Source organism: Dermacentor albipictus, chromosome 8, assembly GCF_038994185.2.
Source record: "Dermacentor albipictus isolate Rhodes 1998 colony chromosome 8, USDA_Dalb.pri_finalv2, whole genome shotgun sequence".
Taxonomy (NCBI): Eukaryota; Metazoa; Arthropoda; class Arachnida; order Ixodida; family Ixodidae; genus Dermacentor; species Dermacentor albipictus.
The window spans coordinates 120579847-120605311 of NC_091828.1; the positions used below are offsets into that span (position 1 = coordinate 120579847).

A 25465-nucleotide genomic window follows, 5' to 3' on the forward strand; every position below is an offset into this window, starting at 1 on the left:
GTTGATGGATTATTTGCCTAGAAGCCTACGATAATTTTGTTCTTGTGGCAATATGTAACTTTGTTGCGTAGAATACTACGACTGAAGGTCCCGCGCTGCTTGTCCCCAATTTGAGTCACCCGCGTCAAAACGGACGAGTTCATGTAAAAACCACGTGGCATCCCTCTTTGCCGTTCTCTGATAATCAGCCAGTGCTGGCGTCACGTGAGAGGTATACATAGTCCGGAATTGGTGGCGAGACGGTGATTTTTCTGTTTCCGTCCTTTTCTCACCCATAAGTTTGGTTCTCGCTACGAACGACGAATTAGCTGTTGCAGTGACCCAATTTTTAAATCTAGCTCGTATTAGTATCTTCCTTTAGTGTCAGTTTGACTTCATGTTTTGGTAATTCGTATGTTCTGCAGTATTAAAAATTTTTTTGCTGAAAAGGTTGATAGCCCATTCAAAGTCTACCACATGCAGTCGGTACACTTTAACGTTTTCTTTTGGACGCAATTCACCTAATTACATTTTCAAGAAGGACGGCACTGGCATAATGAATGGGCTTATACTTAACCCAATCTGCTCTAACACTACGCCCCCCCCTCTCCCTTCCTCCACTTCCTTTTCCTCGTGGGAGGCCGCTCTTCGGGCCACTTGCTCGGATGACCAGCTCTGGCTGGTGGACCGTGCTTGCCTAGAGATGTCGGCCAGGGGGCTCCCGGACGTCTAGGAGCCCAACCACATTCAAATAGATCCAATAAAGTTTTATCCATCCATCTATCCATCCACTTGCGCGGACACACATGCCCACGCACACGAAATAAAGCAAAGCCGAAATAGTAGCGTACTTTAATGACATTTCTGCCGGCATGGGAACCTTGTTCACGATAAAGAAACAGTGAAACAAACAGCCTATCTAAGTACGCTTCAATGCGTGACGCAAGCTTCGAGCGTACATCGCCAGTACTGTCCCGTCATTTCCGTTCAATGTGTTCGTCGAGGTCTGCAAGTGCAATAGTTTCGGTGGTAGTCGTGACGTGAGGAATCGCTTCCTAAGCTATTATCGGTGACAATTAACCCACGAATTCAGCGCAAGTTTCACCCACAAAACCCGCTGTGCACCTTTTCTCCAGGCCTCTACTCTCCGAAACACTGTGTTCCAGAGAGGTGCCACTGTACCCCAACTGCGCCCGCTGTGCTGCAACATTGTGCCCCAACTTCACTTCTGAGAGAGAGCGTTTCCAGCTGGAGTCTGCTCACAACTTAAGTGCTCTGCTAGTGCAAATGATAGGCTAAATGGAAAATAAAGGCTCATCGTTTCTAGCTTCGATGTTACCTTTGGCTGAGTACGGATACTGTGAATTCCCCATGCAACTTGCAAAATGTCCAGTTTACGAACTGAAACCTGTGAAACAAAGATGGATCCGGGCGGTGAGGTTAGCCGTCATAAACGCTCTGGGGGGGAAACCCAAAAGCTCTCTTCCGTTGATAAACACTAGTTCTTTTTTTTAAATAAACTTTTTCTAAAGAGGAAACATGATTGTCTGGCGCTGCTACACCAATTCTCTGAATTAGACAGCGTTGTATAATATGCCGCTGCATCCCTGTAGGTTGTCGCCGACTGCAGTACACACGTGTGCAGGCCCGGTAGATTCTGTAGCCAGTGGGGCCAGCATCGTCGAGGGCACTCGAGGGTTAGCTGTCGTTTCTGAGTTTCATACTCGTGCTGCTTCACTCGTTTCTTAGCAAGACTCTTGAACTAGGGCCCAACCAGCTGATGATGCCGCCTACTCAAATGCACGTGAAATGCATAAGTGCAGAAATTTCCAAAGTGCTGCAGCCCGATAACTGCAGCTTCTGGCATCTATAGTGGGATACAAATTAAAAAAACAGCAGTTGGCAATCAAGGCACATGGACCACGCGGGGTTGTTACTCCGCCAGCCAATCACAGAAGCAAACAAAACCGTCGTCATGCGACCATTTCAAAATGGCGTCGTACGGAGCTCCGTCTGCTGTTCTTGAAGAGTCTTTTCATCGGCGGAAGCGATGAGGAGTGCAAGAGACATGGACAAAGTGTATGGAGTCTGAGCATTTCACTCTTCAAAAGTCCACAGTACAGTTCATTTCACTGCCGAGTCCGTCCTACTTATGAAACTTCAATGCCAACAGAAGTGACATTTGAAAGTAAGTAGTTGCAGCGAAGTAAGTGTTTAATTTCAGTTCAATAAAAAATTAGGCTTTCACCATTCCACTATAATAGACGAGTGAAAACGTATGCAATTACGTGCTTATAATAATATTGCTACGGAATAGTATTACCGATGACGAAGAGGCGAGCAGTAAGAAGACGACGACAACGATTGGAGGCTAGCTCGGGCTGTTGCCTCTTGGCCAAGTGCGGCGTATTACGTTGTAAATATACTTGTATATAGCTTTTCATTTGCGTCTTCTTACGTAACATATCTGGTGGAGGTGCGGGGTATTGTTGGTGCGGGGTTGTGTGGGGTGCGGGTTTGTTGTTACCGCCTTATTCAGGTAACACGGAAGGTTTGAAGTACGGACTATTTGCAGTCTCGCGGAGGAACAGTGGCTGGCAGTTATGAGAGCGTGGGCGGGGCTTCACTGCAGACTTAAGTTGTATCCAGCTGTAGTGCAGTCCCTAATGTGCTGTCCAGTTGAGAAAAATTATTTCTTCCTGGCCCGTACGTCGAATTCTACTGCGGTCTAAGACGAAGAGCATCCACTACACAAAAAAGCACGCTTAACCATGCACCTGTGTTCGTTCTGACTTTGCAATCCGTGTTGTGTGCTGAATTTCCCGCAACAGCGAAATCGATGCAAATTGCGTAAGTTTCGCCACCAGAGATAGTCAGTTAACTATTTGTCCCTAAACCATTGAGGATGGTTGTAGGAGCAAAGGTTGTATTGTTTTGTCATACCGCACTTGTCTGTCTGTCTCTCTGTTTTTCTGTCAATAAATGATTGAATGAATAGATTATTGAATGGATCAGTAAAATGATCCTGTGAAAAATAATTGTACTGTCCGTGAGGTTCTTACGGCACATCAGTACAGAAATAATCTGCAAAACAAAAATGCTTTCCGCAAAGTTGACAGCAGCCATAGAGAGTATCGTTCGTCTTACGAAGACAGCGGAAGAAGAGAGAGGTTCGCAAACTCAACAATGACGCAGCCTACAGTGCTGTCTAAACAACAAGTTGTCGGCTGACCAAGGCTTAGAAACTCGACGGGAAGGTCACCTGTACTCAACGAAACGTAGTCATGTTTTATTCTGTTCCCAATGTCGTGTTTTTCACAGACATGCAAGAGCAAAGTATTAAACTACACCTATAACATGTGCTTTCCCTTTTTTTGCCCTTCGACACGGGGTAATATCAAATCTCAGGGGGACCTTCCGAATGTTTTCTATTACTCTAGCTCGAAGCTGTCTTCTCAGAAGTCAGTGGTGACTGTCTTCAATGCTGGCCAGGATTGGAGAATGAGCACGAGCAAAATGAGAAGGGAAAGGAATACACCCTGTTCCCCTCCGGTATGTGCCATGAAAGACTGATTTTTAGAAAACTGTTTGTGCGCAAAACAGGGACAAAGGAAAGAAACAACACAAGGACGGGCGCATTGTCCTTGTGTTGCTCCTTTTCTTTGTCCCTGTTTGTTTTGCGCACAAGAAGTTTTCTAAAAATGAATCTGTTCCAACTCGGCCGACTGGCAGTTATGAAAGACTGTACATCAAAGGCCATTCTAAATCGGAGCAAGAGCACAGGACAATGCATGAACAGACATCTGCTTGTGGCTAAGTTGCGTTTTATGACCGAGAACAGTCGTCTATCAAAGTAGCTTCTCCGGCTTTCTATCTTCAAAGCGGGCTCTCTTTGTCTTTTGTCTCCAATTTGCGGGTGATGGCTGCTGAAGCTGTCTTGCCGATTATGCAACAACGTGGGACTCAGAGTTCTTAACACTGGGTATTCGCCACGGGCTATCTGCCCGAATAGATAACTTTCTTCCCCTTCCACACAAGAAGTTAAATAGAGCGCAGGTATTGACCCTCAGATTATTGCAAACAGACTCGTATCCCAGCCCGGCTTTATACCACAAGCTTCATCCCGACACCTATGCCACTAGTTCTTGCAGGCACTGCAATGACACCGCTAGCCTAGACCATATGCTCTGGCGTTGCCCCTCGTTACGAGGCACAGAAGAAATCAATGAGGACAAGTGGCTCTCCGCTATCAAGAGCCCCGATGCCGGGGCGCAACTATGGGGTGTCCAGAGGGCCCACGATGCGGCGGTCGGGTATGGCCTGACTGTCCCAACGTGGGAGCGGCCCGCAGCACGCTGAGTCGCGTACCTCAGGACCTTCATTAAAGTTTTGCATCCATCCATCCATTCATGGGTACATGCACCTACGACATCTGCCACAGGGTACGTGTCCGAATGGATAACGTGTGTCACTGAGTATGTTCAACTGGGAATGAGCCACTGGCTATGGGAACGTTAGGAATCTTATGCTCTGCTGAAAGGTGGCGATGGGGCGGTGCGATTCAGTCTGGCGATGTCATCAAGGCTAGATGATGATGACGAACCTCTATCATGGCTCGTGCCCAGTAAGGAGGATAGGCCAAGAATCGGGCGGCAGCAGGCAGCTGAAGAAAATTTTAAATTGTTGTTGTTGTTGCCATCGTGCAGCTTAACACACCCTCTCTCTCTTCCTCGATCAATCCCCCAGGCTGGGTGTGTGCCGTTGGGTAAGTGCTCGAATTGACAAGCAGAACAATAAGCAAAAAGTGAAGACCCGGCAAGAAAAACAGCAGAGCGTGAAGCAAGAACTGAAAGCAACGAAATGGAACCTGAGTAGTGGATCGAGGGATAATTAAGCATTGAGACTGATTGCTTTTCAACATATCACGTACCCACTGGGCGAATTGGCAACACATATAAGAGACCAAATGAGGTTAATTAAAGAACAAATTAAATGAAATTGTATGAAACAAGATGTCTTTAAAAAGCAAGAAAATGAACTTTTTTAGTGAGAGAATATGGCAAATGTCATCAGCGAGGCCGAACCTCAAGCAACGTTAAGCTACATAGACGGAAAAAAAAGAAGGCAAGACATTTCAATGAATATAAAAAAAATGAAAGCTTCGCTTATCACCGATTTCAGCATATTCGCGGGATCCACCGATTTTTCTTTTTTTCATCGGGTACTCTTGCAAGTCGGGGCATACCATAGTCCCGCCCTCTTACCCCGGACCTATCCCGAAATTCAAACGTCAAACACTTGCACGCTTTGCTCAGACTCTGCCATCTTAGATCACTTGCTCTCGTGGTGCCCGTCGTTACGGGGCAACGAAGATGTTACGTCGTCCAGGTGGGAGGCTGCCCTACGCAGTCCCGATTTTGAAGCCCAACTGTGGCCAGTCCAACGGGCCCGCGACGTGGCGGACACGAGGCTGGGTCTTTCTGTCCCGACGTGGGAGCGTCCCGCTACATACTAGTGCATGTCCCGATGGACTTCAATACAGTTTTTCCATCCTTCCATTGGGTACCAGAGCTAATTTTTATGTGTGCTAAAGAAAGGAGAGTCTATTTAATATAACATTCTTCCGTGCACGGCCTCCTAACCACCCCTTCTCTTTATCTTGTCTGCTGTGTTCAAACTAAACCTACTTGTTTCAAAGGACCAAAACATTATTCGGACCACTACTCTGTCAGCGTGGACTAGGCTGAAGTATCATTTTTTTTACTATCTCTTGAACTTTCCGTTCAATGATGAAGCCAGATTACGCTTGCTTCCATTAGTTTCTCACCCTTCTGTTTTTTTCTTTTTTATTCGTTGTTGATCTCACCTAAACTTCAATGTGCTTCGATTTCTTTATAGCGCGCTCTTTTATTTGACATTCTTGAGCATTTCATTGACAGTTTAGATTGTGTTGCACTGAGATTTGAATTACATAATAATTTGGTGTTCCTTGTATATTTTTCTTGTATTTTTATTCCAAGTTGTTGCTTTTATGTTTCATGTCATGTAGACGTGCTATAGTTTTGAGGATCATCAACATAATAAGTCTATGATAATGTTCGTCATCATCAATCACCAGCCATCGGTACGTGTCAATCAGGTTGCAACTACGTGTTGACGTTACTTGCCACATCGTTTTCATAAAAAAAAACCTAATGTATTGATGGAACACGTAAAAAATAAAAAGAATGAGCGTAGATTGTCCGTATGCACAGGACACCATCTTCTTCCTGATGATGCCGATACGCATGTTGCCAGGCCAAGCTTTTCGAAATTCGCTAAAAGACGATAGGGGCGAATTTGACCGCCTTCTATAACTGTTTGCACCCTTACATAAAGCGTGAGTTTAGTATTTTTCTAAAGATGTTCGAGTGCGATTTGGTGACTTTTGCCTAAGCAGCGCTCGCATACGATGTCGCGCTCGTTGCAATAAAATGCATGCACGAAACGACCGCATGGAGAAGGTCAATCGTAAGAAGAAGAAGAAGAAGAAGAAGAAGAAGAAGAAGTGAAAGAAGCATAGCTGCGGAACGCTTTTGCTTCTGTCGAGTTTAGCTGCATTACAGGTAATCGCAGATCACCTGCATAAGTGGCACTACGTTTTGCATACATTGTCAAGTTTACGTGTCGAAGTACCTGAAGTAAATCAGACATCGCCTGTTTATTCTTTGTTCCGTCCGGCTGTATGGTAGGATTCTGTTGGATCTTAATTGTCAAAATCTTAACCTAACCAAACCTATCATAATCTAAACAAACCAAGTTAACCTCGCCTTACCTAACCTAAAGTCTCGACGACAGGGGAACGATAGAGAATTACAGGTCCTCTTTTTTTGTCGTTGACGTCTTGCTACGGTAAAGGAGTGCAGCCTGTGGTACTTTGCCTTTCAGGTTTTTTTCAGTTTCACTCTACCACGTGGCATAGTACACCCTCCATTCGCATGGCGGCTGGAGCTCCTGGGTACGATTGGCGCAGACACCAACCGTCCCTCAACTCGAATATTGTCGGCGTGCCGAAGCCGTTGGTGCCGTACACCCCAGACGAACCGAAGTCGTTCGAACCGTACAACCCAGGCGAACCGGAGTCGTTCAAGCCGCACAACCCACACGAACCGGAATCGTTCCAGCCGTACAACCCAGATGAACCGGAACCGTTCCAGCCGTACAACCCAGACGAAGGCGGAGTGGATCCGTTAGCGCCGTACCTTGCAGGTACGCATCGGCGAAGGCACCGGATGCTTTTCATACCGACTGCAGCGCCAGATCGCACAGCCTAGCGAGTGGGTGACACACATGCTGTAGGAAACGTTGCGCGTTCACGATGCCCTCTAACGAGCGTTCATCTCGATGCACACGTTTTCCACATTCTACGTATACACAGTGCGAGGGTGCATGTCGTCACATGACCAGTCTGGAGAGCTCGTCTGGCGTCTGCGCATGCGCGCAATACAGACAGGCCGTGGCCGTAGGTGGCCGAACGTTGACGTGGATCGGGCAATGCTTTGTCATGTTCGATGAAGCATACAGAGCTCAAGCGATGCATTAAACAGAAGCGCGTCGGTTGTTCAGAAAATTGTGTCGTTTATGGAGTAGCCCAAGCGGCGAGCGTCGGCAGATCATCTAGGAAGAAGATGATGATTATTTGTTGGCATCCCCTTTGAAACGCGCGGTGACGAGTGATCGCCTAGCCTGCTTGAGCTAATCAGGTGTGCTAAACATGCTTTTCATTCTAGAATTTTAACGCGACAGCGTTAAAGAGCTCGTGTCGCAGAAAAGCCGGTGTCGTCGGCGCCGGTGTCGGCGTCGTCGGCGTTGGCCGTGAGCGATAAATCCCAGCAGGCACTTCATGAATAAAAAACAACTTGCAAGATGGGCTGGGTGGGAATCGAACCAGGGTCTCCGGAGTGTGAGACGGAGGCGCTACCACTCAGCCACGAGTTTTTTTTTTGTCTTTATTATACTCAGCCACGAGTTCGGTGCTTCAAAGCGGTACAAAAGCGTCTCTAGTGAATGCGGTGTTGCCTTAGAAACGAGCTGTTTCTAAGGCTCAGGCGTGCGTCGCTTGCTCAGGCGCACATTTCGTTGCCGCGCCGAACGCGGCGCTGCTCGACGCTCACCGCGTCCGATGCGGGGCGCGTAGTCGCTGCGCCGTAGCCCACTGTCTCCCCTTGGCGGGTCGACAGGAACGCTGTCGCGTTCCACTCTTGAAGGCGAAGCTTAAGCGTCCTCCAATTTTTTGTACGCATATCAATTTTTTTATCTTACTCAGATACCGCTACCTATGCCTCAAACGGACCTGCTCGTGTCAATCTTTTTCCTGCTTTTTTCCACGAATACTGAAACGTCTCTTAATTATCTCTACTGCTGACTGGTTCGTGCTTCCGTTCACGTTAAATGCAAGCGCTTCTGGAAGGTGCACGTTACTTACTGGTCTCAACGGATGTATCCCTTCGCATTCCATTAGGATGTGCTGAGTGGTCTCCGGATTTTCGCTGCAGCATCTAGTTGCGAATATTTGCTCCGGAATGTTTTTGTCCTTAGGCAACCCGCTCGAGCCTCGACATAGCAAGCCACTGCCATTTGTGTTATCGTACAGATTTTCCCCTTCTAATTTCTTTCTTCCCATTCTTGTAAATCTGCATGGTCTTTTTCGTTTCCATTTTGGCTTGCATCCACTTCACCTTCTCTGTTTCTCTGACTCTTTTTATTACTCCTGGCTGTCTATTTACACTTTGAGATGCCCCGTACTTGGTTGCCAACTTTCATGAACTCTTGCTCTATTCTGAAACAGCCGCACGCGTACCATCTAGCCAGTGCCCGGTGCCCATTCGATGTGTGTGACATGCATAACGTGCAGTAGGGTTCAGCACTGACGTAGCAACAGGGGGGCCGGGGGGCCATGTGGCCCGGGTGCAAGGGGCCAGTGGGGGGAGGGGGTGTCATATACGTCTGAACACACCCGTCTTTCCGCCGGCTACACCCGGAGGGGGGGGGGTGGCAGAAGACCTATGAGCCCCGGGTGCTAGACGACCTAGCTACACCACTGGGGTTCAGTATGCTAAGCGGGGCAACAAACGAGCATCTCGGGACTGATTAAGGCTCACTTTCGAGCACAAGGTCTCGGCGATGAAGATTTGCTATTACAGATCTATATTGCCGTCAACCTATTATCCACCAGACAGGTCTATGAAATATTTCTTAAGTTGATGATAAGTTCACCTTGGTTTGAATACACATTAAGTGCTGCCTTTAACGTGGACCGTGCTGTATACATTCCAGTGTGGTGCCGCTGTGCTTGTGTGAGCTGACTACAAAATTTCGAACGCGTATCAAGTGCTTAATCCGTAGAGATAAAGGTTTTTCCCAACTGACGCCTTTATCTTAAGTATATGCCTTGAAGTGGCAAGGAAGTATAATCTCTTAAATGGCTGATATTGTGGGAATAGGGGAGCGGAATTTCCGTACCTGACGACAACATGTAGGTTTGTGACATTCACGCTCACTTGAGGGACCACCGGTGGGCCTATGAAAAGGGCTAACTTTAAGGACTTGTGGCCTGTGAAGGAACATACATCCTAGGCCTAATTGGGCTATATTTATATCTGTGTACTCGAACGTTCTGGATGGTAACTAAATCCCCACGGGTCAGGGAACGGAGCTTTTTTAAACCAGTGAATTGTTATGAAAAACCCGTGTCTTGAGCTGGAAAGATGGTCTAACAGCTCGAATAGTAAGGTATTGCATAATTATGAAAGTTCCATGAGCACTATAAAAGGAAAGAAACAAACAGTTTTTTTTGTATACCGCGAGCACTCTAGCGATGTTGTAAAAGCAAGTGATCGAATGTCACAGACATCGGTGCTACAGAGCGAGCGTAGGATTTTTCTTTTGTTGGCTCATTTTGATGATTAGAAAATGTGAATAAGAGTATTTTGGGTACGCAAGCCTTATTCTTCAAACGGGGTAAAGAGAAATCTATGATGGAGCTCGCACTAAACAAAATTTTGTGATCGATGACCACATAATTGAAAAAAAGTTTAGTTTGGGTGCTTTGAAACTAAGGAATCGTATCATTTCATATGAAATGATAATGGCTGCAGTTATTGCACAGTTCTTCATAAAAGACAAGTTTTGCTAGTTCCAGAAAACTCATGTTTCAGTTGGGAGCAGATCTTGCCCCCTTAATGGCTTGTCAATGCAACACATTTTTTTGAACTCCGAACTCTCAGTGGAACCTGACGTCTGGCACATGCTCAACAGCCCAGCATTCAATATAGTCTCCCAAGTTTAAAGGTGCCCTGAAACACTTCTTGAACATAGTAAAAGAACGCTGCCGATCTGTACTGGAGATGGGCGTGAACATGTCAGCCAAATATTACTGCACGAAAGGCAGCAGGGACTTGACAGTCTCGTGTCAAAAACAGTAAAAAAAAAAACCGCTTGCTCTCGCTTTTGCACTGCTGTCATGCAGCTTCACCGAAAGCAGCTGCCCCACCAACACTATCGGCTGATTTCGTGATCACCAGAGCATTCTCAGTAACACTTAATTGCTAAGTTTGAGCTAAAGAAATGAAAAAAAAAACCATGTACATTTGTCTGCGACCTCGAAATGACAGAAAAATAAGCTCATCTTCGCATCGCGCGCAGTTGCGTCAGTTTTGCGTGGCCTCCGAGATCGCAGCGGAGTGCTGCGTAGCTTAGTTAGCAAAGCCTCGTACAGCTTCGAGCACGCTAGTGGAAATGATCAAAGAGAGGAAGCTGGCTATCGGTGCCATATCTTTACTTATATTTGAAGGATTCGAAACATTCTTGCAGTATGAGATTCGGGAGACGACGTCCTTTAGCAGTGAGGTCATTCTACGATTAGGTAGAGAAGTGTTTCGGAAGCCCCTTCGAGGGACCTGTGCCCATGCGTCCTTGTTTACAGAGTTTTTGCATGAGTGGAAATGTTTAAATAATATGTCCTGGACCGCTTGTCGAAGAAGAAAAATGTTCCACCGACTGAAGTGCAAGACGCATTGCTCGGTTGCAGCGGTTTGCGCCAGTTGCACGGTCTGAGTCCATGGCATGAATGCAGCTCGAAGCAGCCAAGCGCAAGTAGGTATAGTCAGTGGTTGCGTTTGTACATCTTTCTGCTAAGCAGCCACAAGAAAGCCACCTATGTTTCCGCTCTTCCGTGTTTTGTTCTGCATTTACGCCACGCTCAGTTGATGTTAGTTTACCATTCACGGCCTCCGCCATTGCCAGAATAATTATTTATGCTTAGAGATTTTGTCGCCTCAAGGTGTCTAAATAGTTTTGTTCTAAGATGACATTGGGAGGATTACAGAAGCTTTAGTGATACTTACTACTACGTTTTTTCGCCTTTCTGCAGAAAGCAAGGGCGATCCACCGTAAGTACAGTTTTTCATGCCTTACGCATGTGAACTACGGTGTTTCTTTCTTTCTTTCTTTCTTTATTGGTTTATTCAAGACAATGAACAGATTGTCTTAGGGGACACGGCTAAAGGCAATACATATGCCTGACTAGGCCGTGCCACCCGTACATTGGCAGCAACATGGCAGTGGCAGGCTTTCAGTCACACATGAAATAAAGTAGTACACATTTTCAACACTTGAGTACACAATTCGCGTAAGAAGAAAGGAAAAAAAAAGGTTAAAGTTTATACAGTTTTCTAATCAACTGAAGCACGACAACGACAGAAAAAAAAAACAAGTATGTACGAAATTTTCCATACCGGTAGCTGAAAGGTTAAAGTTTACACAGTTTTCTAAAAACAACAACAAGAAACATGAACAAAATTTTCTATACCTGTAGTTCAACATTTCTATTAGTCTTCGGATAGTAACAATTCTTTTACCGTCTTCTTAAAGCTTTGCTTTGAAATTCCAGAATTTAGCAGGTCCAATACCAAGGGGTAGTCGTTTAGAAGGTTAGGAAGTTGAACTGCTAGTTTTTGATCTCCGTATTTCGTTCTGCAACGTGGTTTTCCTATCAGAGTTTTTCTGAGATTATAGTTTGTCGTTCTGCCATGGTATTTACTTTGGAAGGAACATTTGTCTTCCCAGAATTGCCGTGAAATTTCGAGGAATAATTTGTAAGTGTGAAGTTTTGATGCTGTTAATATTTTGTATTTGTTATAGTATAGTTTAGTGGTATCAGTACGTTCTAAGTTACCTATCGCGCGCAGTGCGCGGTTTTGGAGTGTTTGAATTGATTTTAAGTTAGTTTGTGTAGTGGTTGACCAAACTAGCAAACAATACGTTAATCGAGAATGTATAAGCGCGTTGTAAATATTGCGCTTCACATTTATCGGTAGCAAATATCGCAACCTATTTAGCACACCGACAGCACGAGCGATATTTTTTCTAAGAACGTCTACGTGCGGTGACCAGGACATATTTTCATGGAATATAACTCCTAAAAATCTGGCTGTTGCTGCCTGTTCGAGGTTGACCTTCTGAAACTGGAGTGTTATCTGAGGGTGGATTATTGTTCCTTTTGACTTAAACACTAGATACTTAGTTTTAGTTATGTTTAATTGGAGTTTATTCGCATTTAGCCACAAGCTTAGTTGCTGTAACCAGATGTTAGCTTGCTCAAAAAGATTTCCTATTTCCCTTCCTGAGAAGAACACGTTAGTATCATCCGCGTATAATATAATATTGGAACAGCCTTGAATATTGACAATATCATTAATATAGAGTAAAAATAAAACAGGCCTCAAGACGGATCCTTGCGGCACGCCGTATTTAATGTGCTGGATTTCGGAACTAACTCCATTTATTGTTGTGTACTGTGTTCTAGAGGTCAGATAGCTTTTTATTAAGGATAATGCGACACCACGAATTCCATAAAGAGGTAGCTTTTTCAAAAGGACATCGTGTTGCACGCAATCGAAGGCCTTCCTAAAATCTAAAAAGATACCTAGAGTTAACATTCGGTTTTCTATGTTGTCAAGGATTTGTTCCTTTATTTCAAGTAAAGCGGTTTCTGAAGATTTAGCCTTACAGAAACCATATTGCTCCTGAGCTATTATGTTATACGTGTTTAGAAACTGACAAAGTCTTCTATTAATTACATGCTCAGCAATTTTCGCCAAGACAGAAAGAACGGATATTGGCCTGTAGTTATTCATGTCGTTAACTGGGCCACTCTTATGAATGACAGTCACTCGGGCTAGCTTCATCCTATCTGGAAACACACCGTTAGAAAGAATTAGGTTACAGATATGTGAAAGAGGCGTGCTTACAATTTCACTGACGGCTTTCAACGGCTTCACTTTTATATCATCTTCACCTGAAGCACAACTGTCTTTCAACGATAAAATTATTGTCTGTATCTCGTACTGCTCAGTAGGCGCCAAGAACAGCGTAGAAGAACATCGATTTAATATATATTCCGTGCAAGAGACTGGTGTATCATTTTGTGAGGACGCACCAGCATCAATAAAATGAGAATTAAAAGCATTTGCAACCTCAATATCTGACAATTCACTATGCTGAAATGCAACTTTTCTTGCGATAGCGCCTTTGTTAATTACTTCATTGATCGCTTTCCACATGAGATTTGAATTTCCCATGATAGCAAAAAACTTGTTCGCGTAATATTCTTGTTTAGAGCGTTTAATATCGGAATTCAATTTGTTACGCTCAGATTTGAAAGACCGAAAGTCATCTTCGCTTCTGCTACTCAAAAAGATTTGGAAGAGCTTGTTACGACATTTTATCCTGTTATAGAGGTCACGAGTTATCCAAGGCTTTCTAGCTTTGTTGTGTTTTTTAAACTTCTTAAGTGGGAAACATCTGTTGTATAACAACGCGAAGGTAGATATAAAAATATCGTAAGCATTGTTTACATCAGTTTCCGCGGTCACTTCGTCCCACCGATAACCAGAGACTAGTTCAACAAATTTCTTAACACTTTGTTCTGAATACATTCTTTTTAAGCTTTCAGGGCATATATTGGATGGCTGTCTATGAGGTAGCAGACAGTATATAGGCAAGTGATCACTAAGATCGCACATCAAGACCCCTGCCCTTACATATTCAGCAGAAAAACTCGTCACACAGAGGTCAAGTGTTGTCTGGCTTGTAGGTGTGATGCGAGTAGGCACGTTGATGACATTTGAACACCCGTATGATTCAAAAGTTTCCTGAAAACGCGTATATTCTGGGTTGTCAGGGCAAGCATCTATATTAAAATCGCCCATTAATATTGTTTCGAGTTTAAGTTCGGTGCTGAGTTCTAATAATTTTTCAGTAAATTCTAAGAACTTGCACATGGATCCAGATGGCGGGCGGTACACTAGGGAAATCAAGGTGTTCATGCACTGAAGACCAATACATTCATAGCATTCGTTAACAATCTTGAGCTCGGGGATTATACTGTACGACAAACCAGAACGGATATAAATAGCAATTCCTCCTCCTAGTTTTTTCGTTCGGTAAACAGAGATACAGTCATATCCAAAAATAGAAGCGCATTCATCCTCTGATGTAAACCACGTTTCACTAAAACAAAGCAAATCGAAGCAGTGTTGCAGCTCAGACAGATACAAACTGACTTCATCAAACTTATTTCTCAAACTTCGCACATTAAAATGAAATATTGAAAGTGGACATCGGTTCTTTAACGACGCGACATCCCCAGAAAATTGGAATTCCAGGGTCGCCATTGTGGTTTAGTAAACATAACACATCTTTTGCTATCACGTATGCGGCCATCACTTCGAGGCTGTAAGACTGGCCAGATCCTCCTCGCCGCGTATGACAACAGCTCGGTCGCCGCTCCTTTTTCGCACCAAAACTTTACCGTTTGAGTGCCAGACGTATGCGTATCCTGAGGTCTGGGCCCATTCCTTCGTCTTTGATAAAATAGCACGTGATAGCCGTGTCATATTTTCACAGAAAAACACGTGCCCATGGTCCTTAAGTTGCTTCTTGTTAGCGAGCCAGGAATCGCGAAGTTCCTGGTGAACAAAACGGATAATGATCGCCCGTGTTTTGCCTGGTTTAGCGGGAAGTCTGTGTATAGCCATAACATCACTCTTGTTCAATAGTGGAAGCTTAATTTGCATCGCTACTTCGTTTACCTTCATCATTAGGTCTTCGTTGTCACTTTCAGTAATACCGTGTACTTCAATATTTAACCTGCGGCTACGGCATTCAAGGTTATCCAGATCCCGTTTGATTTGAGACAATTCACTGCTCGAATCTGCATGTTCAAGTTGTTCAACTCTGTTTGATAGTTGTGTGGTAACTTTTTCCTGAGCCTGCAGCCTCGTCTGAAATTCATCGAATTTATCAGAAATATGTTGCACAGACGATTCTAGTTCCACCAGTTTGATTGGCAGATCCAAAAGGGTATCTAGCTTGGTTTCGATTGCTAGAAGTCGAACTGCTATGTCTCTCTGCGGCGTGTGCCGCTCAATTTCAGCATTCGCCCCTTGTCCCACCCCCCGACATGTCTCACATTTCCATGCCTTCTTAGACATGTCGCGCTTTCCAGTAAAAGCTTCTTCCGTTATACCGGAGCACGAACCAAAATGAAATTTGAATTTGCACTCACAGCAAGTCATGTACAAGCCATTGTCAGGCACCACGGAGCGGCACACACAACAACGCGACATTTCAACAGGTACTAGTAACACTCGTAAATCTCAAGCAGCGTTGGCAGCAGCGGCTAGCACATACAAAAGGTAACTGATAGAAAACCACCAACCTGTAATATTTCAAAAACGTGTTTCAGCGGACATGCGTCAGATGCTGCCGCTACTGCCAAAGTGCGCAGGAAAACGGTTGTCAGGACTTGATATAGCCACTGGTCCAGGGGGCGCTTCGGAAAGTGCGTTGATAGTAGATCTATGGCAGGGAAATCCGCGCGGCGGTATGGGCTCACAGTATCGGCGATGAGGCTGTAATATTTCAAAAACGTGTTTCAGCGGACATGCGTCAGATGCTGCCGCTACTGCCAAAGTGCGCAGGAAAACGGTTGTCAGGACTTGATATAGCCACTGGTCCAGGGGGCGCTTCGGAAAGTGCGTTGATAGTAGATCTATGGCAGGGAAATCCGCGCGGCGGTATGGGCTCACAGTATCGGCGATGAGGCTGTAATATTTCAAAAACGTGTTTCAGCGGACATGCGTCAGATGCTGCCGCTACTGCCAATATGGTTTCAACGATTCGTCTTCAACGATTGTCCAATATTCTAACAAAATTACGCGTTTTTATTTATTTGTTTAAGGTGAAATAGAGACAAAGAAACTTTTAAGATATGTAACGACGAAAACGTCATGATTGTTGCTAATTTTCCAACGATACAGTAATTTGAGAATCGCCGTTTTTTGTGGCGTTAGGTAGCATGCAAAAGTATTGTAAAGTAAAAATCACAAATGAAAGAAAGCCAAAGGTTTCCCGCCAAATAATTTTGCTTGAAGGCTTTTCTGTTTGTGAAGTGTAACAAGTAGCGGAGAATAAAAGGCAGCCTATATTCAGTGCAGACCAATAATTGGGCGCGCCTCCTGATTACGTTCAATCAACCTAAACGTTAACCACAAGCATAAGAGAAAATAAATGTAGGTATACAACTTTTGCTGCTAAGGTATCGGTATTTTACGGGCGATTTCGCAATGTTTCGCAAGTACTAAAGTAGCATAGCCTGATGAAGTATCCTCTGAAAACTGTATTTTGTTGAATTTCACGATAATAGGTTGATTTTTGAAAGAGTCATATTGAAGGTGGCGTCACCTTCAATACAACTTTTGCAATAGGCTAGGTGTTGCTATGGATGTAAAACCATATTGAAGCTTCATTTCATACACGAAGAAACGTTATCTGAAACGTCGTTTCACTCTTTTCGTGCAGAGAAAACCAGCTGCTAGCAACTGTGGCGGTGGCGATCTTATCGCTGATTTGCATAGTCGTCAGCCTGCTAGTGATCCTCGAGCTGCTGCGGAGAAGTAAGCACACCGGAGAGGTGTTTCTTAGTTCAAGTTTATCAACGTATTATTTCGTAACAAGAAATACGTGGATTAACTCGATGCGGAAGTAGGTCCCAAGGTATAAACTGGCACGCTGACTTCCTATCAGACAATATGTATTCTATATCTAGTGCACTGTTGTGAGTGGCAGTTAAAAGCTGCAGAATAAATCAATGTAGCATCGCATCGTGTGCAAAAGTAACGGCCCACCTCGCCCCCCGCCCTTGCACCCTTTTGTTAGTATGTTGATGTCGTCTTATGCAATCAGGTAGAAACGAGGTCTTCATTGTTTCCGTTCGTATATGTTACTCTGCCATGTGAATGCGCCGTAAACGAAAATCAGCGGTAACATTTGCGTGAAGTAATGCCCAACAACTCATATAATTCTAGAATACTAATATGACAAGCAAGCTTTCTTCCCAAGCAGTGGTACTTGATATTCGAAGCTTCATTTGGTTATTTCGCTATGAAAGGTTGTATTAGAAAAAAAAATAGCGTTTACCTTGCTGGCACCTACAGACATTCATAACGATCTCATATGTTTCGGCGTGCTTTATATGCTGCAGATTATAAATTAACCTCGTGGAGGGGGGGGGGGGTGTAACGGCTAGAAACGAGAAATTCAATTTTCCTTTTCATTAGCGAACAGCTCTTATAGTCATCTTGAAGGTCGGTCGACATTACCTGCATTCCTTCTCAGAATACCAAGTAAGCCCTTCTCTTGCCCATTTGCGAAAACACATCTTGGTTCTGTGTATTTCCGCTACTAGACAAGGTGGAAGTGGATTTATTTGATATCCTAAAAGCACGTTCGCATTTCATGCGGGCCGCTGTGTTTCCTAATCCAAATACAAACATGTCTGCTAGGAAATGTCCTCTGAAGTACTTTGTGTGACCTCAGTTTTCCTTCTGTGGCCATGGTTTGCTGTGGCAGTGGCTTTGGCATGGCTACTGGCTGTGGTTACTGGCTGCGGTCTGTAACATTGGCGAATGAGACTGGCTACCTAATATTTACTTTCAGGCCCCGCCGGCGACGTCACAGTAAGAGAGCCCGGAGAGATGAACGTCAGCACTGGCGGTCGGGGCGTTGGTCAGACGTTGATCGTTCCGCAGGCGACATTGAGAGTGGTGCCGATGACAGCGCCGAGAAGGGAAGCAACTACCGGGCAGAGCACGCTGATAAACGCAGCACAGACTACCACGGAAATGAGAACCGAAGAAATATCACCGACAACGCCAAGGACGGAAATGACCAATGCGCAGACTGAGCTGAGAACCGCAGCACAGACGACCACGGAAATGACAACCGAGGAAGTAACATCGAAAACGCCGAGACCGGAAGTGACCACTGCGCAGACTGAGCTGACAAGCGCAGCAGAGACTACCACGGAAATGACAACCGAGGAAGTAACACCGACAACTCCGAGAACGGAAGTGACCACTGCGCAGACTGAGCTAACAAGCGCAGCAGATACTACCACGGAAAAGACAACCGAGGAAATAACATCGACAACGCCGAGAACGGAAGTGACCACTGCGCAGACTGAGCTGACAAGCGCAGCAGAGACTACCATGGAAATGACAACCGAGGAAATAACATGGACAAACGTCAAAGCCCAAACGACCACGGAAATGGCAACCGAAGGAATATCACCGACCATCGTCAAAGGTGCGTCTGTCATTAGCGAAATGGCTGATAAATTGACGCTTCACCTTGCGAACTGTACCGCGAATTGCTCGAATGGTTTCTGCTTTCGGCAGCCAATGAACGTTCCTTCCAACGAGTCAGCGAATTAAGTGGTCACTCGCTCATTCAGTTAATCTCTCAGTAAGTATACACATAGACCATGTGACCAGGGGGTCTTTTTCTCAATGTGTCACTGGAAAAGTTAATTTATTGTTATTGATTGAACAACAAAAATCAAGTGGTGCATTGAGCCCCGGCTCAGGATGCAAGTTAATCGGTATACCAGTCGATAGACTGTTACACATCATTATCTTAACTCGCAGACTGTTGCACAAATAGCACAGAGCCAGTAGAGTACAGTGCACTTATAAATTTTCTTTTATTGCGATAGCAATTACACGGACACCCCAGCTCATTTCTGCCGTCGCCATCACCGTCGCCTGAGGTTCCGTATAAAGTTGAAAGGCGATAAAATCGTCGCTACGCGCCGTATGCTATACGTGCGAGTGAAGGCATGCGAGAATGAGCCGGTGATCGCGGCTCATTCTCCAGCACGCTAGGGAGGAAAGCGGTGAGGAAGCGCGTCGTCTTCCGTCGCACGCGAGTCTCCGAGGGAGGGGAGGGAGTGGGAGGGGGGGCGCGTTCTACTCCGCGCTATCCGGGCAGCCGTGCTCGTCTGTCGTAGCCGCTGTATCTTGAAAGCCATCTGCGACGGGTAGAGAGTCCGCCGTGCGCTGTGTTTTCGCGGCTTAGTTAATTTAGTTAATTTAGTAGCATATAGCCTAAACGCTCTACATTCCCATTTCTTCATTGCACCAATGAATAACTGCTACTCTCTTGCACAGTGCGTGATGAATGTATTCTGACACGTTGATCTATCGGCCTGTCTACAGTGGTACCTTTGGGAGTTGCAAAATGCGCAGTAGACCTAACGTGCAACGTATCGCAATTACATATCACATATCACCAAAAGATGAAATTCACCATTGTCTTGTCGCATCTCAATCGCTTTCTCGTGAGACGATTCTGCGCTTAGGAATTACACTTCGGCAATGTTACGGTTGCCGAGTTTCTCGAAACGTCAGCTCGGAAAGATTGGTGCCATGTAAGCTTATTGCCTTATTCACTCTTTGTTCTTCAATGCTTTATAGATTTTAGTTTATCTCGGAGAGGATGGTCAATCATCATCGGGGAGCAGCAACAGCTGCCAACCCTTGTGACGGTACTGTGAAAGACTGAAGAGTGATTCCTGTACGACTCTGTCTGAACGTATTGTTTAATTTCGTGCCGTTCGTTGATGCTCCTGTCATAACGTCTCGCTGCTCCTACGATGACGTCACATACTGGCGCATGACCGCAGCGTTACACAGAGCGCCCCTGGTGTGCACGATGGGCAACAAGACGAACTCGACGCGGATGTTTCCGGAGGACGGGCTCTGCGAGTACATCTTCTACGACTCCTTGTACAAGACAGGTCCCGAAGAGTTCGAACCCTACGATCTGGACGCCGACGTCCGCGTCTTCTTCGACGCTCGCAGAAATTTTACCACAACGGGATTCGGCATTGGCTTCTCGTTCAGGTGAGCGGCTCTCGTTCACACAGCGATATTTTAGCTCGCTCAAGAAACATGTGCAAATTACTAAACTTGAAGCTAAGTATTTCGACAGATTTCTTGACTGGTTGGGAAAATTGATTAGGACTTCGAGAGTGACTCCAACCAAATAAGCGAATTTATTAGCCCGACGTTTCGGAGCTCATTTGGCTCCTTTTTCCGGGGGTATTCGTCGGAGGTGGTGGTATGCAGCTTCAGAAAGCTCCTTCATAAATAAGGAGGTGAGAGGGCGGGAGGTGGGGAGACTCTTGACCGGAAACACACGGGACGGGCGAAAGGGTGATGCTGCTCGGCTGGGATGACCGATGTTGGTGGCGCTTGACTAGCGGCAATGCCGTTGAAGTGGGCGGGGATAGTGGAGGGGAAAGCGTACGTTGTGGTATTGGCTACCTAGAAGGATTTACCTGGCTTTTGGTGGACAGTCTGTTTCTTTGGTTGACGGCTCAAGGCGTCGTCTATAAAACGAGCTGTGCCGACTGTCCGGCAAAGTACATCGGGAAAACCAAGAATCTAAAAGCCATAATCGGACAACATGAGAATGTCGTCAGAACATTCATCCGAAAACACAGCACCGCTGCCAAACATTCTGAAGACGCCGATCATGAAATTGCTTTACAAGAAGCCGAAAATCTATCAAACAGAGACCGACTCGTGAGAAAAGCGGCTACTGGAGTCATGGCACATTCATAATACGGCGGGTAATAGAAACCGCGTGAAGGGCAACCAGGTAGACCCCCACTCTGGGTCACCAACACCAAAACGTCTGCGCTACCCTTCCTCCCCCCGCCCCCTTGAACGGCAGTCCCACCCAACCGCCCAAACATCGGTCATCCCAGCCGACCATCCCTTTCAACCTTCCCGCCTGTCAAACAGAGGTTTCCAGTCAAGTGTCTCCCCGCCTTCCGCACTAAAAGAAGTTAAATTATGGAGTTTTACGTGCTAAAACCACTTTCTGATTATGAGGCACGCCGCAAGGGAGGGAGGACTCCGGAAATTTCGACCACCTGGGGTGCTTTAACGTGCACCTAAATCTAAGTACACGGGCGTTTTCGCATTTCGCCCCCATCGAAATGCGGCCGCCGTGGCCGGGATTCGATCCCGCGACCTCGTGCTCGGCAGCCCAACACCATAGTCACTGAGCAACCGCGGCGGGTACCCTTCGGAACTCTCTCCTCCTTTGTTTTTGTACGAAGGACTACCCACCGCCACCTCCGACAAACACCCCCTGAAGAAGGAGCCAAATGGGCTCCGAAACGTCCGGCTAATAAATTCGCTTATTTGGTGGGAGTCCCTCTCGAAGTCCGAACTTACTTGTCAAACGCGCGCTCTAAGAAAGAAATTATATTTTTAGCAAGTGTAAAACTAATCATAATGACATTTCTTGAGCTCAGTTTAATAGTTGAATTGAACTTAAGACTAAGCTTAACTTTAACGGCCGCTCCATGCTGACATTTTATCATGGCTGGACCTGCCTTCTCAAGAACATTTCCAGAATCGATAATTTTCGAGAAACTGGAGCATCAGTGTTATAACTCGAAAGCTCTGTACAAAAGAAATATAGCCATTTAATAAATATATTATAGTCTTCTAAATTATGCTGGGAAATGGGAAACATTAGTGCTGAGTATGAGCCAACTCACAACACTGTTTTTGGAAAATCATGTGAATTGACAGTGGAGAATCTGCAGCATGAGTTAGAAATCTTCAATCACATAAACTAACTTTAATTAGGGGCAATTAGGGGCCAAATAGGGAGTATAGTTGAAGGCCGGGTGAAGAGAAATCTCGCTCGGAATCTACGAAAGGAGCGATGGGAAAGCTACTCAGAATGTTCGGTAAAAACTAGAGGGATGATGAAGTCCAAGCAGAAGCAAGCAGACAAGCAGACTAAACCAAAGGAAAATTCAAGGTAACTGGTTATGATTGCAAATGATTCAACACTCCAAAAAGACTGATTCTGCACATTTTTAGAGCCATCTTCTTGCAACTCTGTCTGCAATTGCAAATGTCCTGTACTTCAAGAAGACATAGCGTTGACGGTGATCTTTGACGTCACGCCAGGTATGCGTACTACTTGAAGGATGTTTTTGAGGTGGCCACTGCGGGAACACCGTACATGATTTGGTACTTCTGGCGGCATAATATCACCAACTTCGGCATCCTCGACACTCCAACAAGAGACTTCAATGAATCATCCGTGACTGTGGCCCTCGAAAGTCTGAAGGTACGCTTAGGCTTTGTAGCCACATGGAAGCGATGTTCGTCGTTGGATTTTGAAGTGATACGTATACTCTGAAGTGTGATAAGCTCGGAAACAAGTCTTGAATGTGCGCCAACGTATGATTAAATTGATTTCACTTCCCGTCTGTCATTGCGTGTCCTGGTCGACTCCTCTTAAAAAGCTCGTGTGCAAGCGAATTAATTTATATTCATTCATGTACAAACACGCTAGCTTAATTATTTCGTCGTACAAGATGCATTCTCGTTATTTTCGCGCAGTGCTATTTTCTCATAAAAAGTTTCTGCACTGAAAGGACGCAGGCTTTCTGTTCTAAGAAATAGAAATCTGGGCCAGCATTGACAAATATCTGTGACAGTATAATTGTTCATACGAGATTTTTTCCAGCCAATCGTGATTCTGAACGTACTCTCACGTTGTAATGATGGTGAAGAACACAACTGCTTTTACTCTAGTTAGGCCTTTAACTTTTCATAAGGCGATCTCATGCCCAGAAATGCACAAAACACAACGGTAACGGCGAGCGCAGTCTTCGATCCACAAGATCTGATGTAAGGGCCCTGAGCGTCGTTGACTTGTGATGACTCATCGCGCTTTCCAATGTTATCGCGGGAGCTCGCGTTGTTCTAGAAGGAACGCGACTGTTCGCTTCAAGCATGTAATATGATTAGACAAGGTTATTTCCGTTTATAATTGACGGCAGCATTCGGCAACGTTCCCACACATGAAGGCACGGCTTGTGCTAAGCTAGAGGTTTGTAACAGTGGTTATCCGGTGAGGAAGAATTACCGAAAAAAGAGAAACCATGTATTCGTGTCACTAACATTAGATAAGTTGGCTGGCCAACTAGAAAATAGTATTTACGAACAAAAACCTTTGTGACTTCAGCGTGTGTGTGTTTTTTTTTGCAGATGTTGGATAATGTATCGGACCAGCAAAGAGCTAAGGGCCACATGTGCATCATCGTTTTCGCGGCCGTCATTCCAGACGACACATGGGAAAACTACTACGTCCATAAATTTTCGTAAGTTCCGCCGTAAGTGTAACGCTACAGGAGAAAAGCGCTTAATGTAGGCCTAGTCGGAAAACGCAACATATATTTGTTACTTTATTAAGGCAGAAAATATCTCAAATCTTGCAGCGCAACACTGTCGTCGCCGTTGGAATATTTGTCACTACTGAATGACCCGTTGCAAGCATTTAGTGCAAGAAGTGAAGAAAGTTTCTAAAATTAAAGCGAAATACAATTATATGAAGAATAACTTGTATATTTAATGAAAATGCACAAATTACAAGAAAATATAAGTCGAAGTACAAGGCAAGTTGCCGCCAGTGGAAGCTAGCCCACCGTACATTGTGAGTCTCGGTTGTCTGCGCCTTGTGGTCATGAGATAGCATACGAAGGTGCTTGTCCAAGTGCCTGCACCTCAGTCTACATATTATACCATGCGTGTTTTTCTGCTTTGAGCGCGTCTTTCAAAGAAGCGTACAAAACGTAATTGAATAACAGCATTACAGATGAATTACCTGTCCGGGCGGACATCACTTGCAAAAAAGAAAAAGAAGAAAGAACTGAAGCGAATCATTTACTCAGTAAAGGTTTGCACTACCATAATATTTACTAATTTTACCACACATCTTTATTTTGGAGAGCTGAAGGAAATCATCATAATACCTAGATCCGTGTTTGTGCACTTCAATATGGTCATTTAGACTGAAATAATAGGTGACATATTTTCGTTCAGTTTGCCTGACTACTGGTGAATTGGACGAATTATTTGCCACCAGTTATATGGAGTTCACGTCATAATATTTAAGTAAAGTAACAGAAACCTAGGCATTTTTGACAAGCTTCCCTATATAAAAATATTAGTTCGAATTTGTAACTAAGAAGTTGGTTAGCGTGCGTTGTTTGATTGGTCAATGAATTGCTTCAATTTTCTTTTGAAAGTTATGCCTGCTTGGGCAGATAAATTATCGGTAGTGACGTGAATCGAATAACTTCCGTAGGCATGTTATTTTTAAAAGTGTTCGCAATAAAAAAATGCCTTGTGCTGACAGAGAACTCGTAAAGCTAGACTTAGAACACACAGAGGACAGGGGGACAGCCATCACTGCAGCTTAACCGGTTCAGTTCATCGCACGTGGTGGCGCGAACGGGTCACTTCGTATAACACAATGCAAATCACTGCGTGTGTTATCGTTAGCCCTTGCTATTTCCGCCATGTTCACAAATTCGCCGTAATTTCAGTTCTGATTGGTTCAGTGGAATGCCCTTCCCGACTGACTCAAACCTCAAAGCCAAATGGACGTCACAAAGTGGCAATACGGTGTGCTTTTGCTTTTTGAAGGGCCGAACACCAGGCAGTAACTTTGTACAATCTGCCGTCGGTCTAAAACAGCCCAGGACTCGCGGGAGTCTATGGAGTCGCAGGATTTCGTTTTGTAAGTTTTTAAGATGAATCCATACCTAACGGTGCCCACAGGACCATCTTCACGCCGCAACTATTCATCGGCCTGGGCCACTACGAATGCGGCGACAACACGTTCCAGGACTGCCGCGTCGTACCACCGACGCTGCTGAGCCGGCCTCCAGAGATTGCCGCAGCCAATAGCAGCTACCAACACGACATGGTATGAGCCAAGGGCTAATTTAGCATGCACTAAGCTAAAGGGACACTTTGCCTTGAGAACGACATTGCCCCCATAAATACGTGGGAAGGAAGCAAACCAATTTCGACAAGGTTTGCTGCGTTTTAATTGAGTGCTGTATGTTTGATTGCTGAATTTTCTGGAAACCGAAACTTTAGGTAAAATGTCTACGTTTCCCTTAAGTCGTCATTGTGCCTGTGTAACGAAGAGAACCGGAGTCACTGCTTTACCAGCATGAAATTGTAAACCTGTTCACTATCTGATCGCTTGTCGTAGG

At 45.1% G+C, this 25465-nt stretch overlaps 2 protein-coding genes across 3 annotated transcripts in view; one reads left to right on the forward strand and one right to left on the reverse strand.

The window, feature by feature from the left end:
• LOC139049115 (carbohydrate sulfotransferase 8-like) overlaps window positions 1–25465 on the reverse strand; it is a 142575-nt gene that overhangs the window by 18385 nt on the left and 98725 nt on the right. The gene's annotated exons all lie outside the window — the stretch shown is intronic.
• LOC139048697 (eukaryotic translation initiation factor 4 gamma-like) lies at window positions 6507–25176 on the forward strand. Its single transcript, XM_070523192.1, has 9 exons — window positions 6507–6584; window positions 6907–7227; window positions 11390–11408; window positions 16882–16976; window positions 18019–18666; window positions 20045–20264; window positions 22359–22521; window positions 23448–23560; window positions 25023–25176. The coding sequence occupies exons 2-9, from the start codon at window positions 6957–6959 to the stop codon at window positions 25174–25176; spliced, it is 1683 nt and encodes a 560-aa protein (XP_070379293.1). The 5' UTR covers window positions 6507–6584; window positions 6907–6956.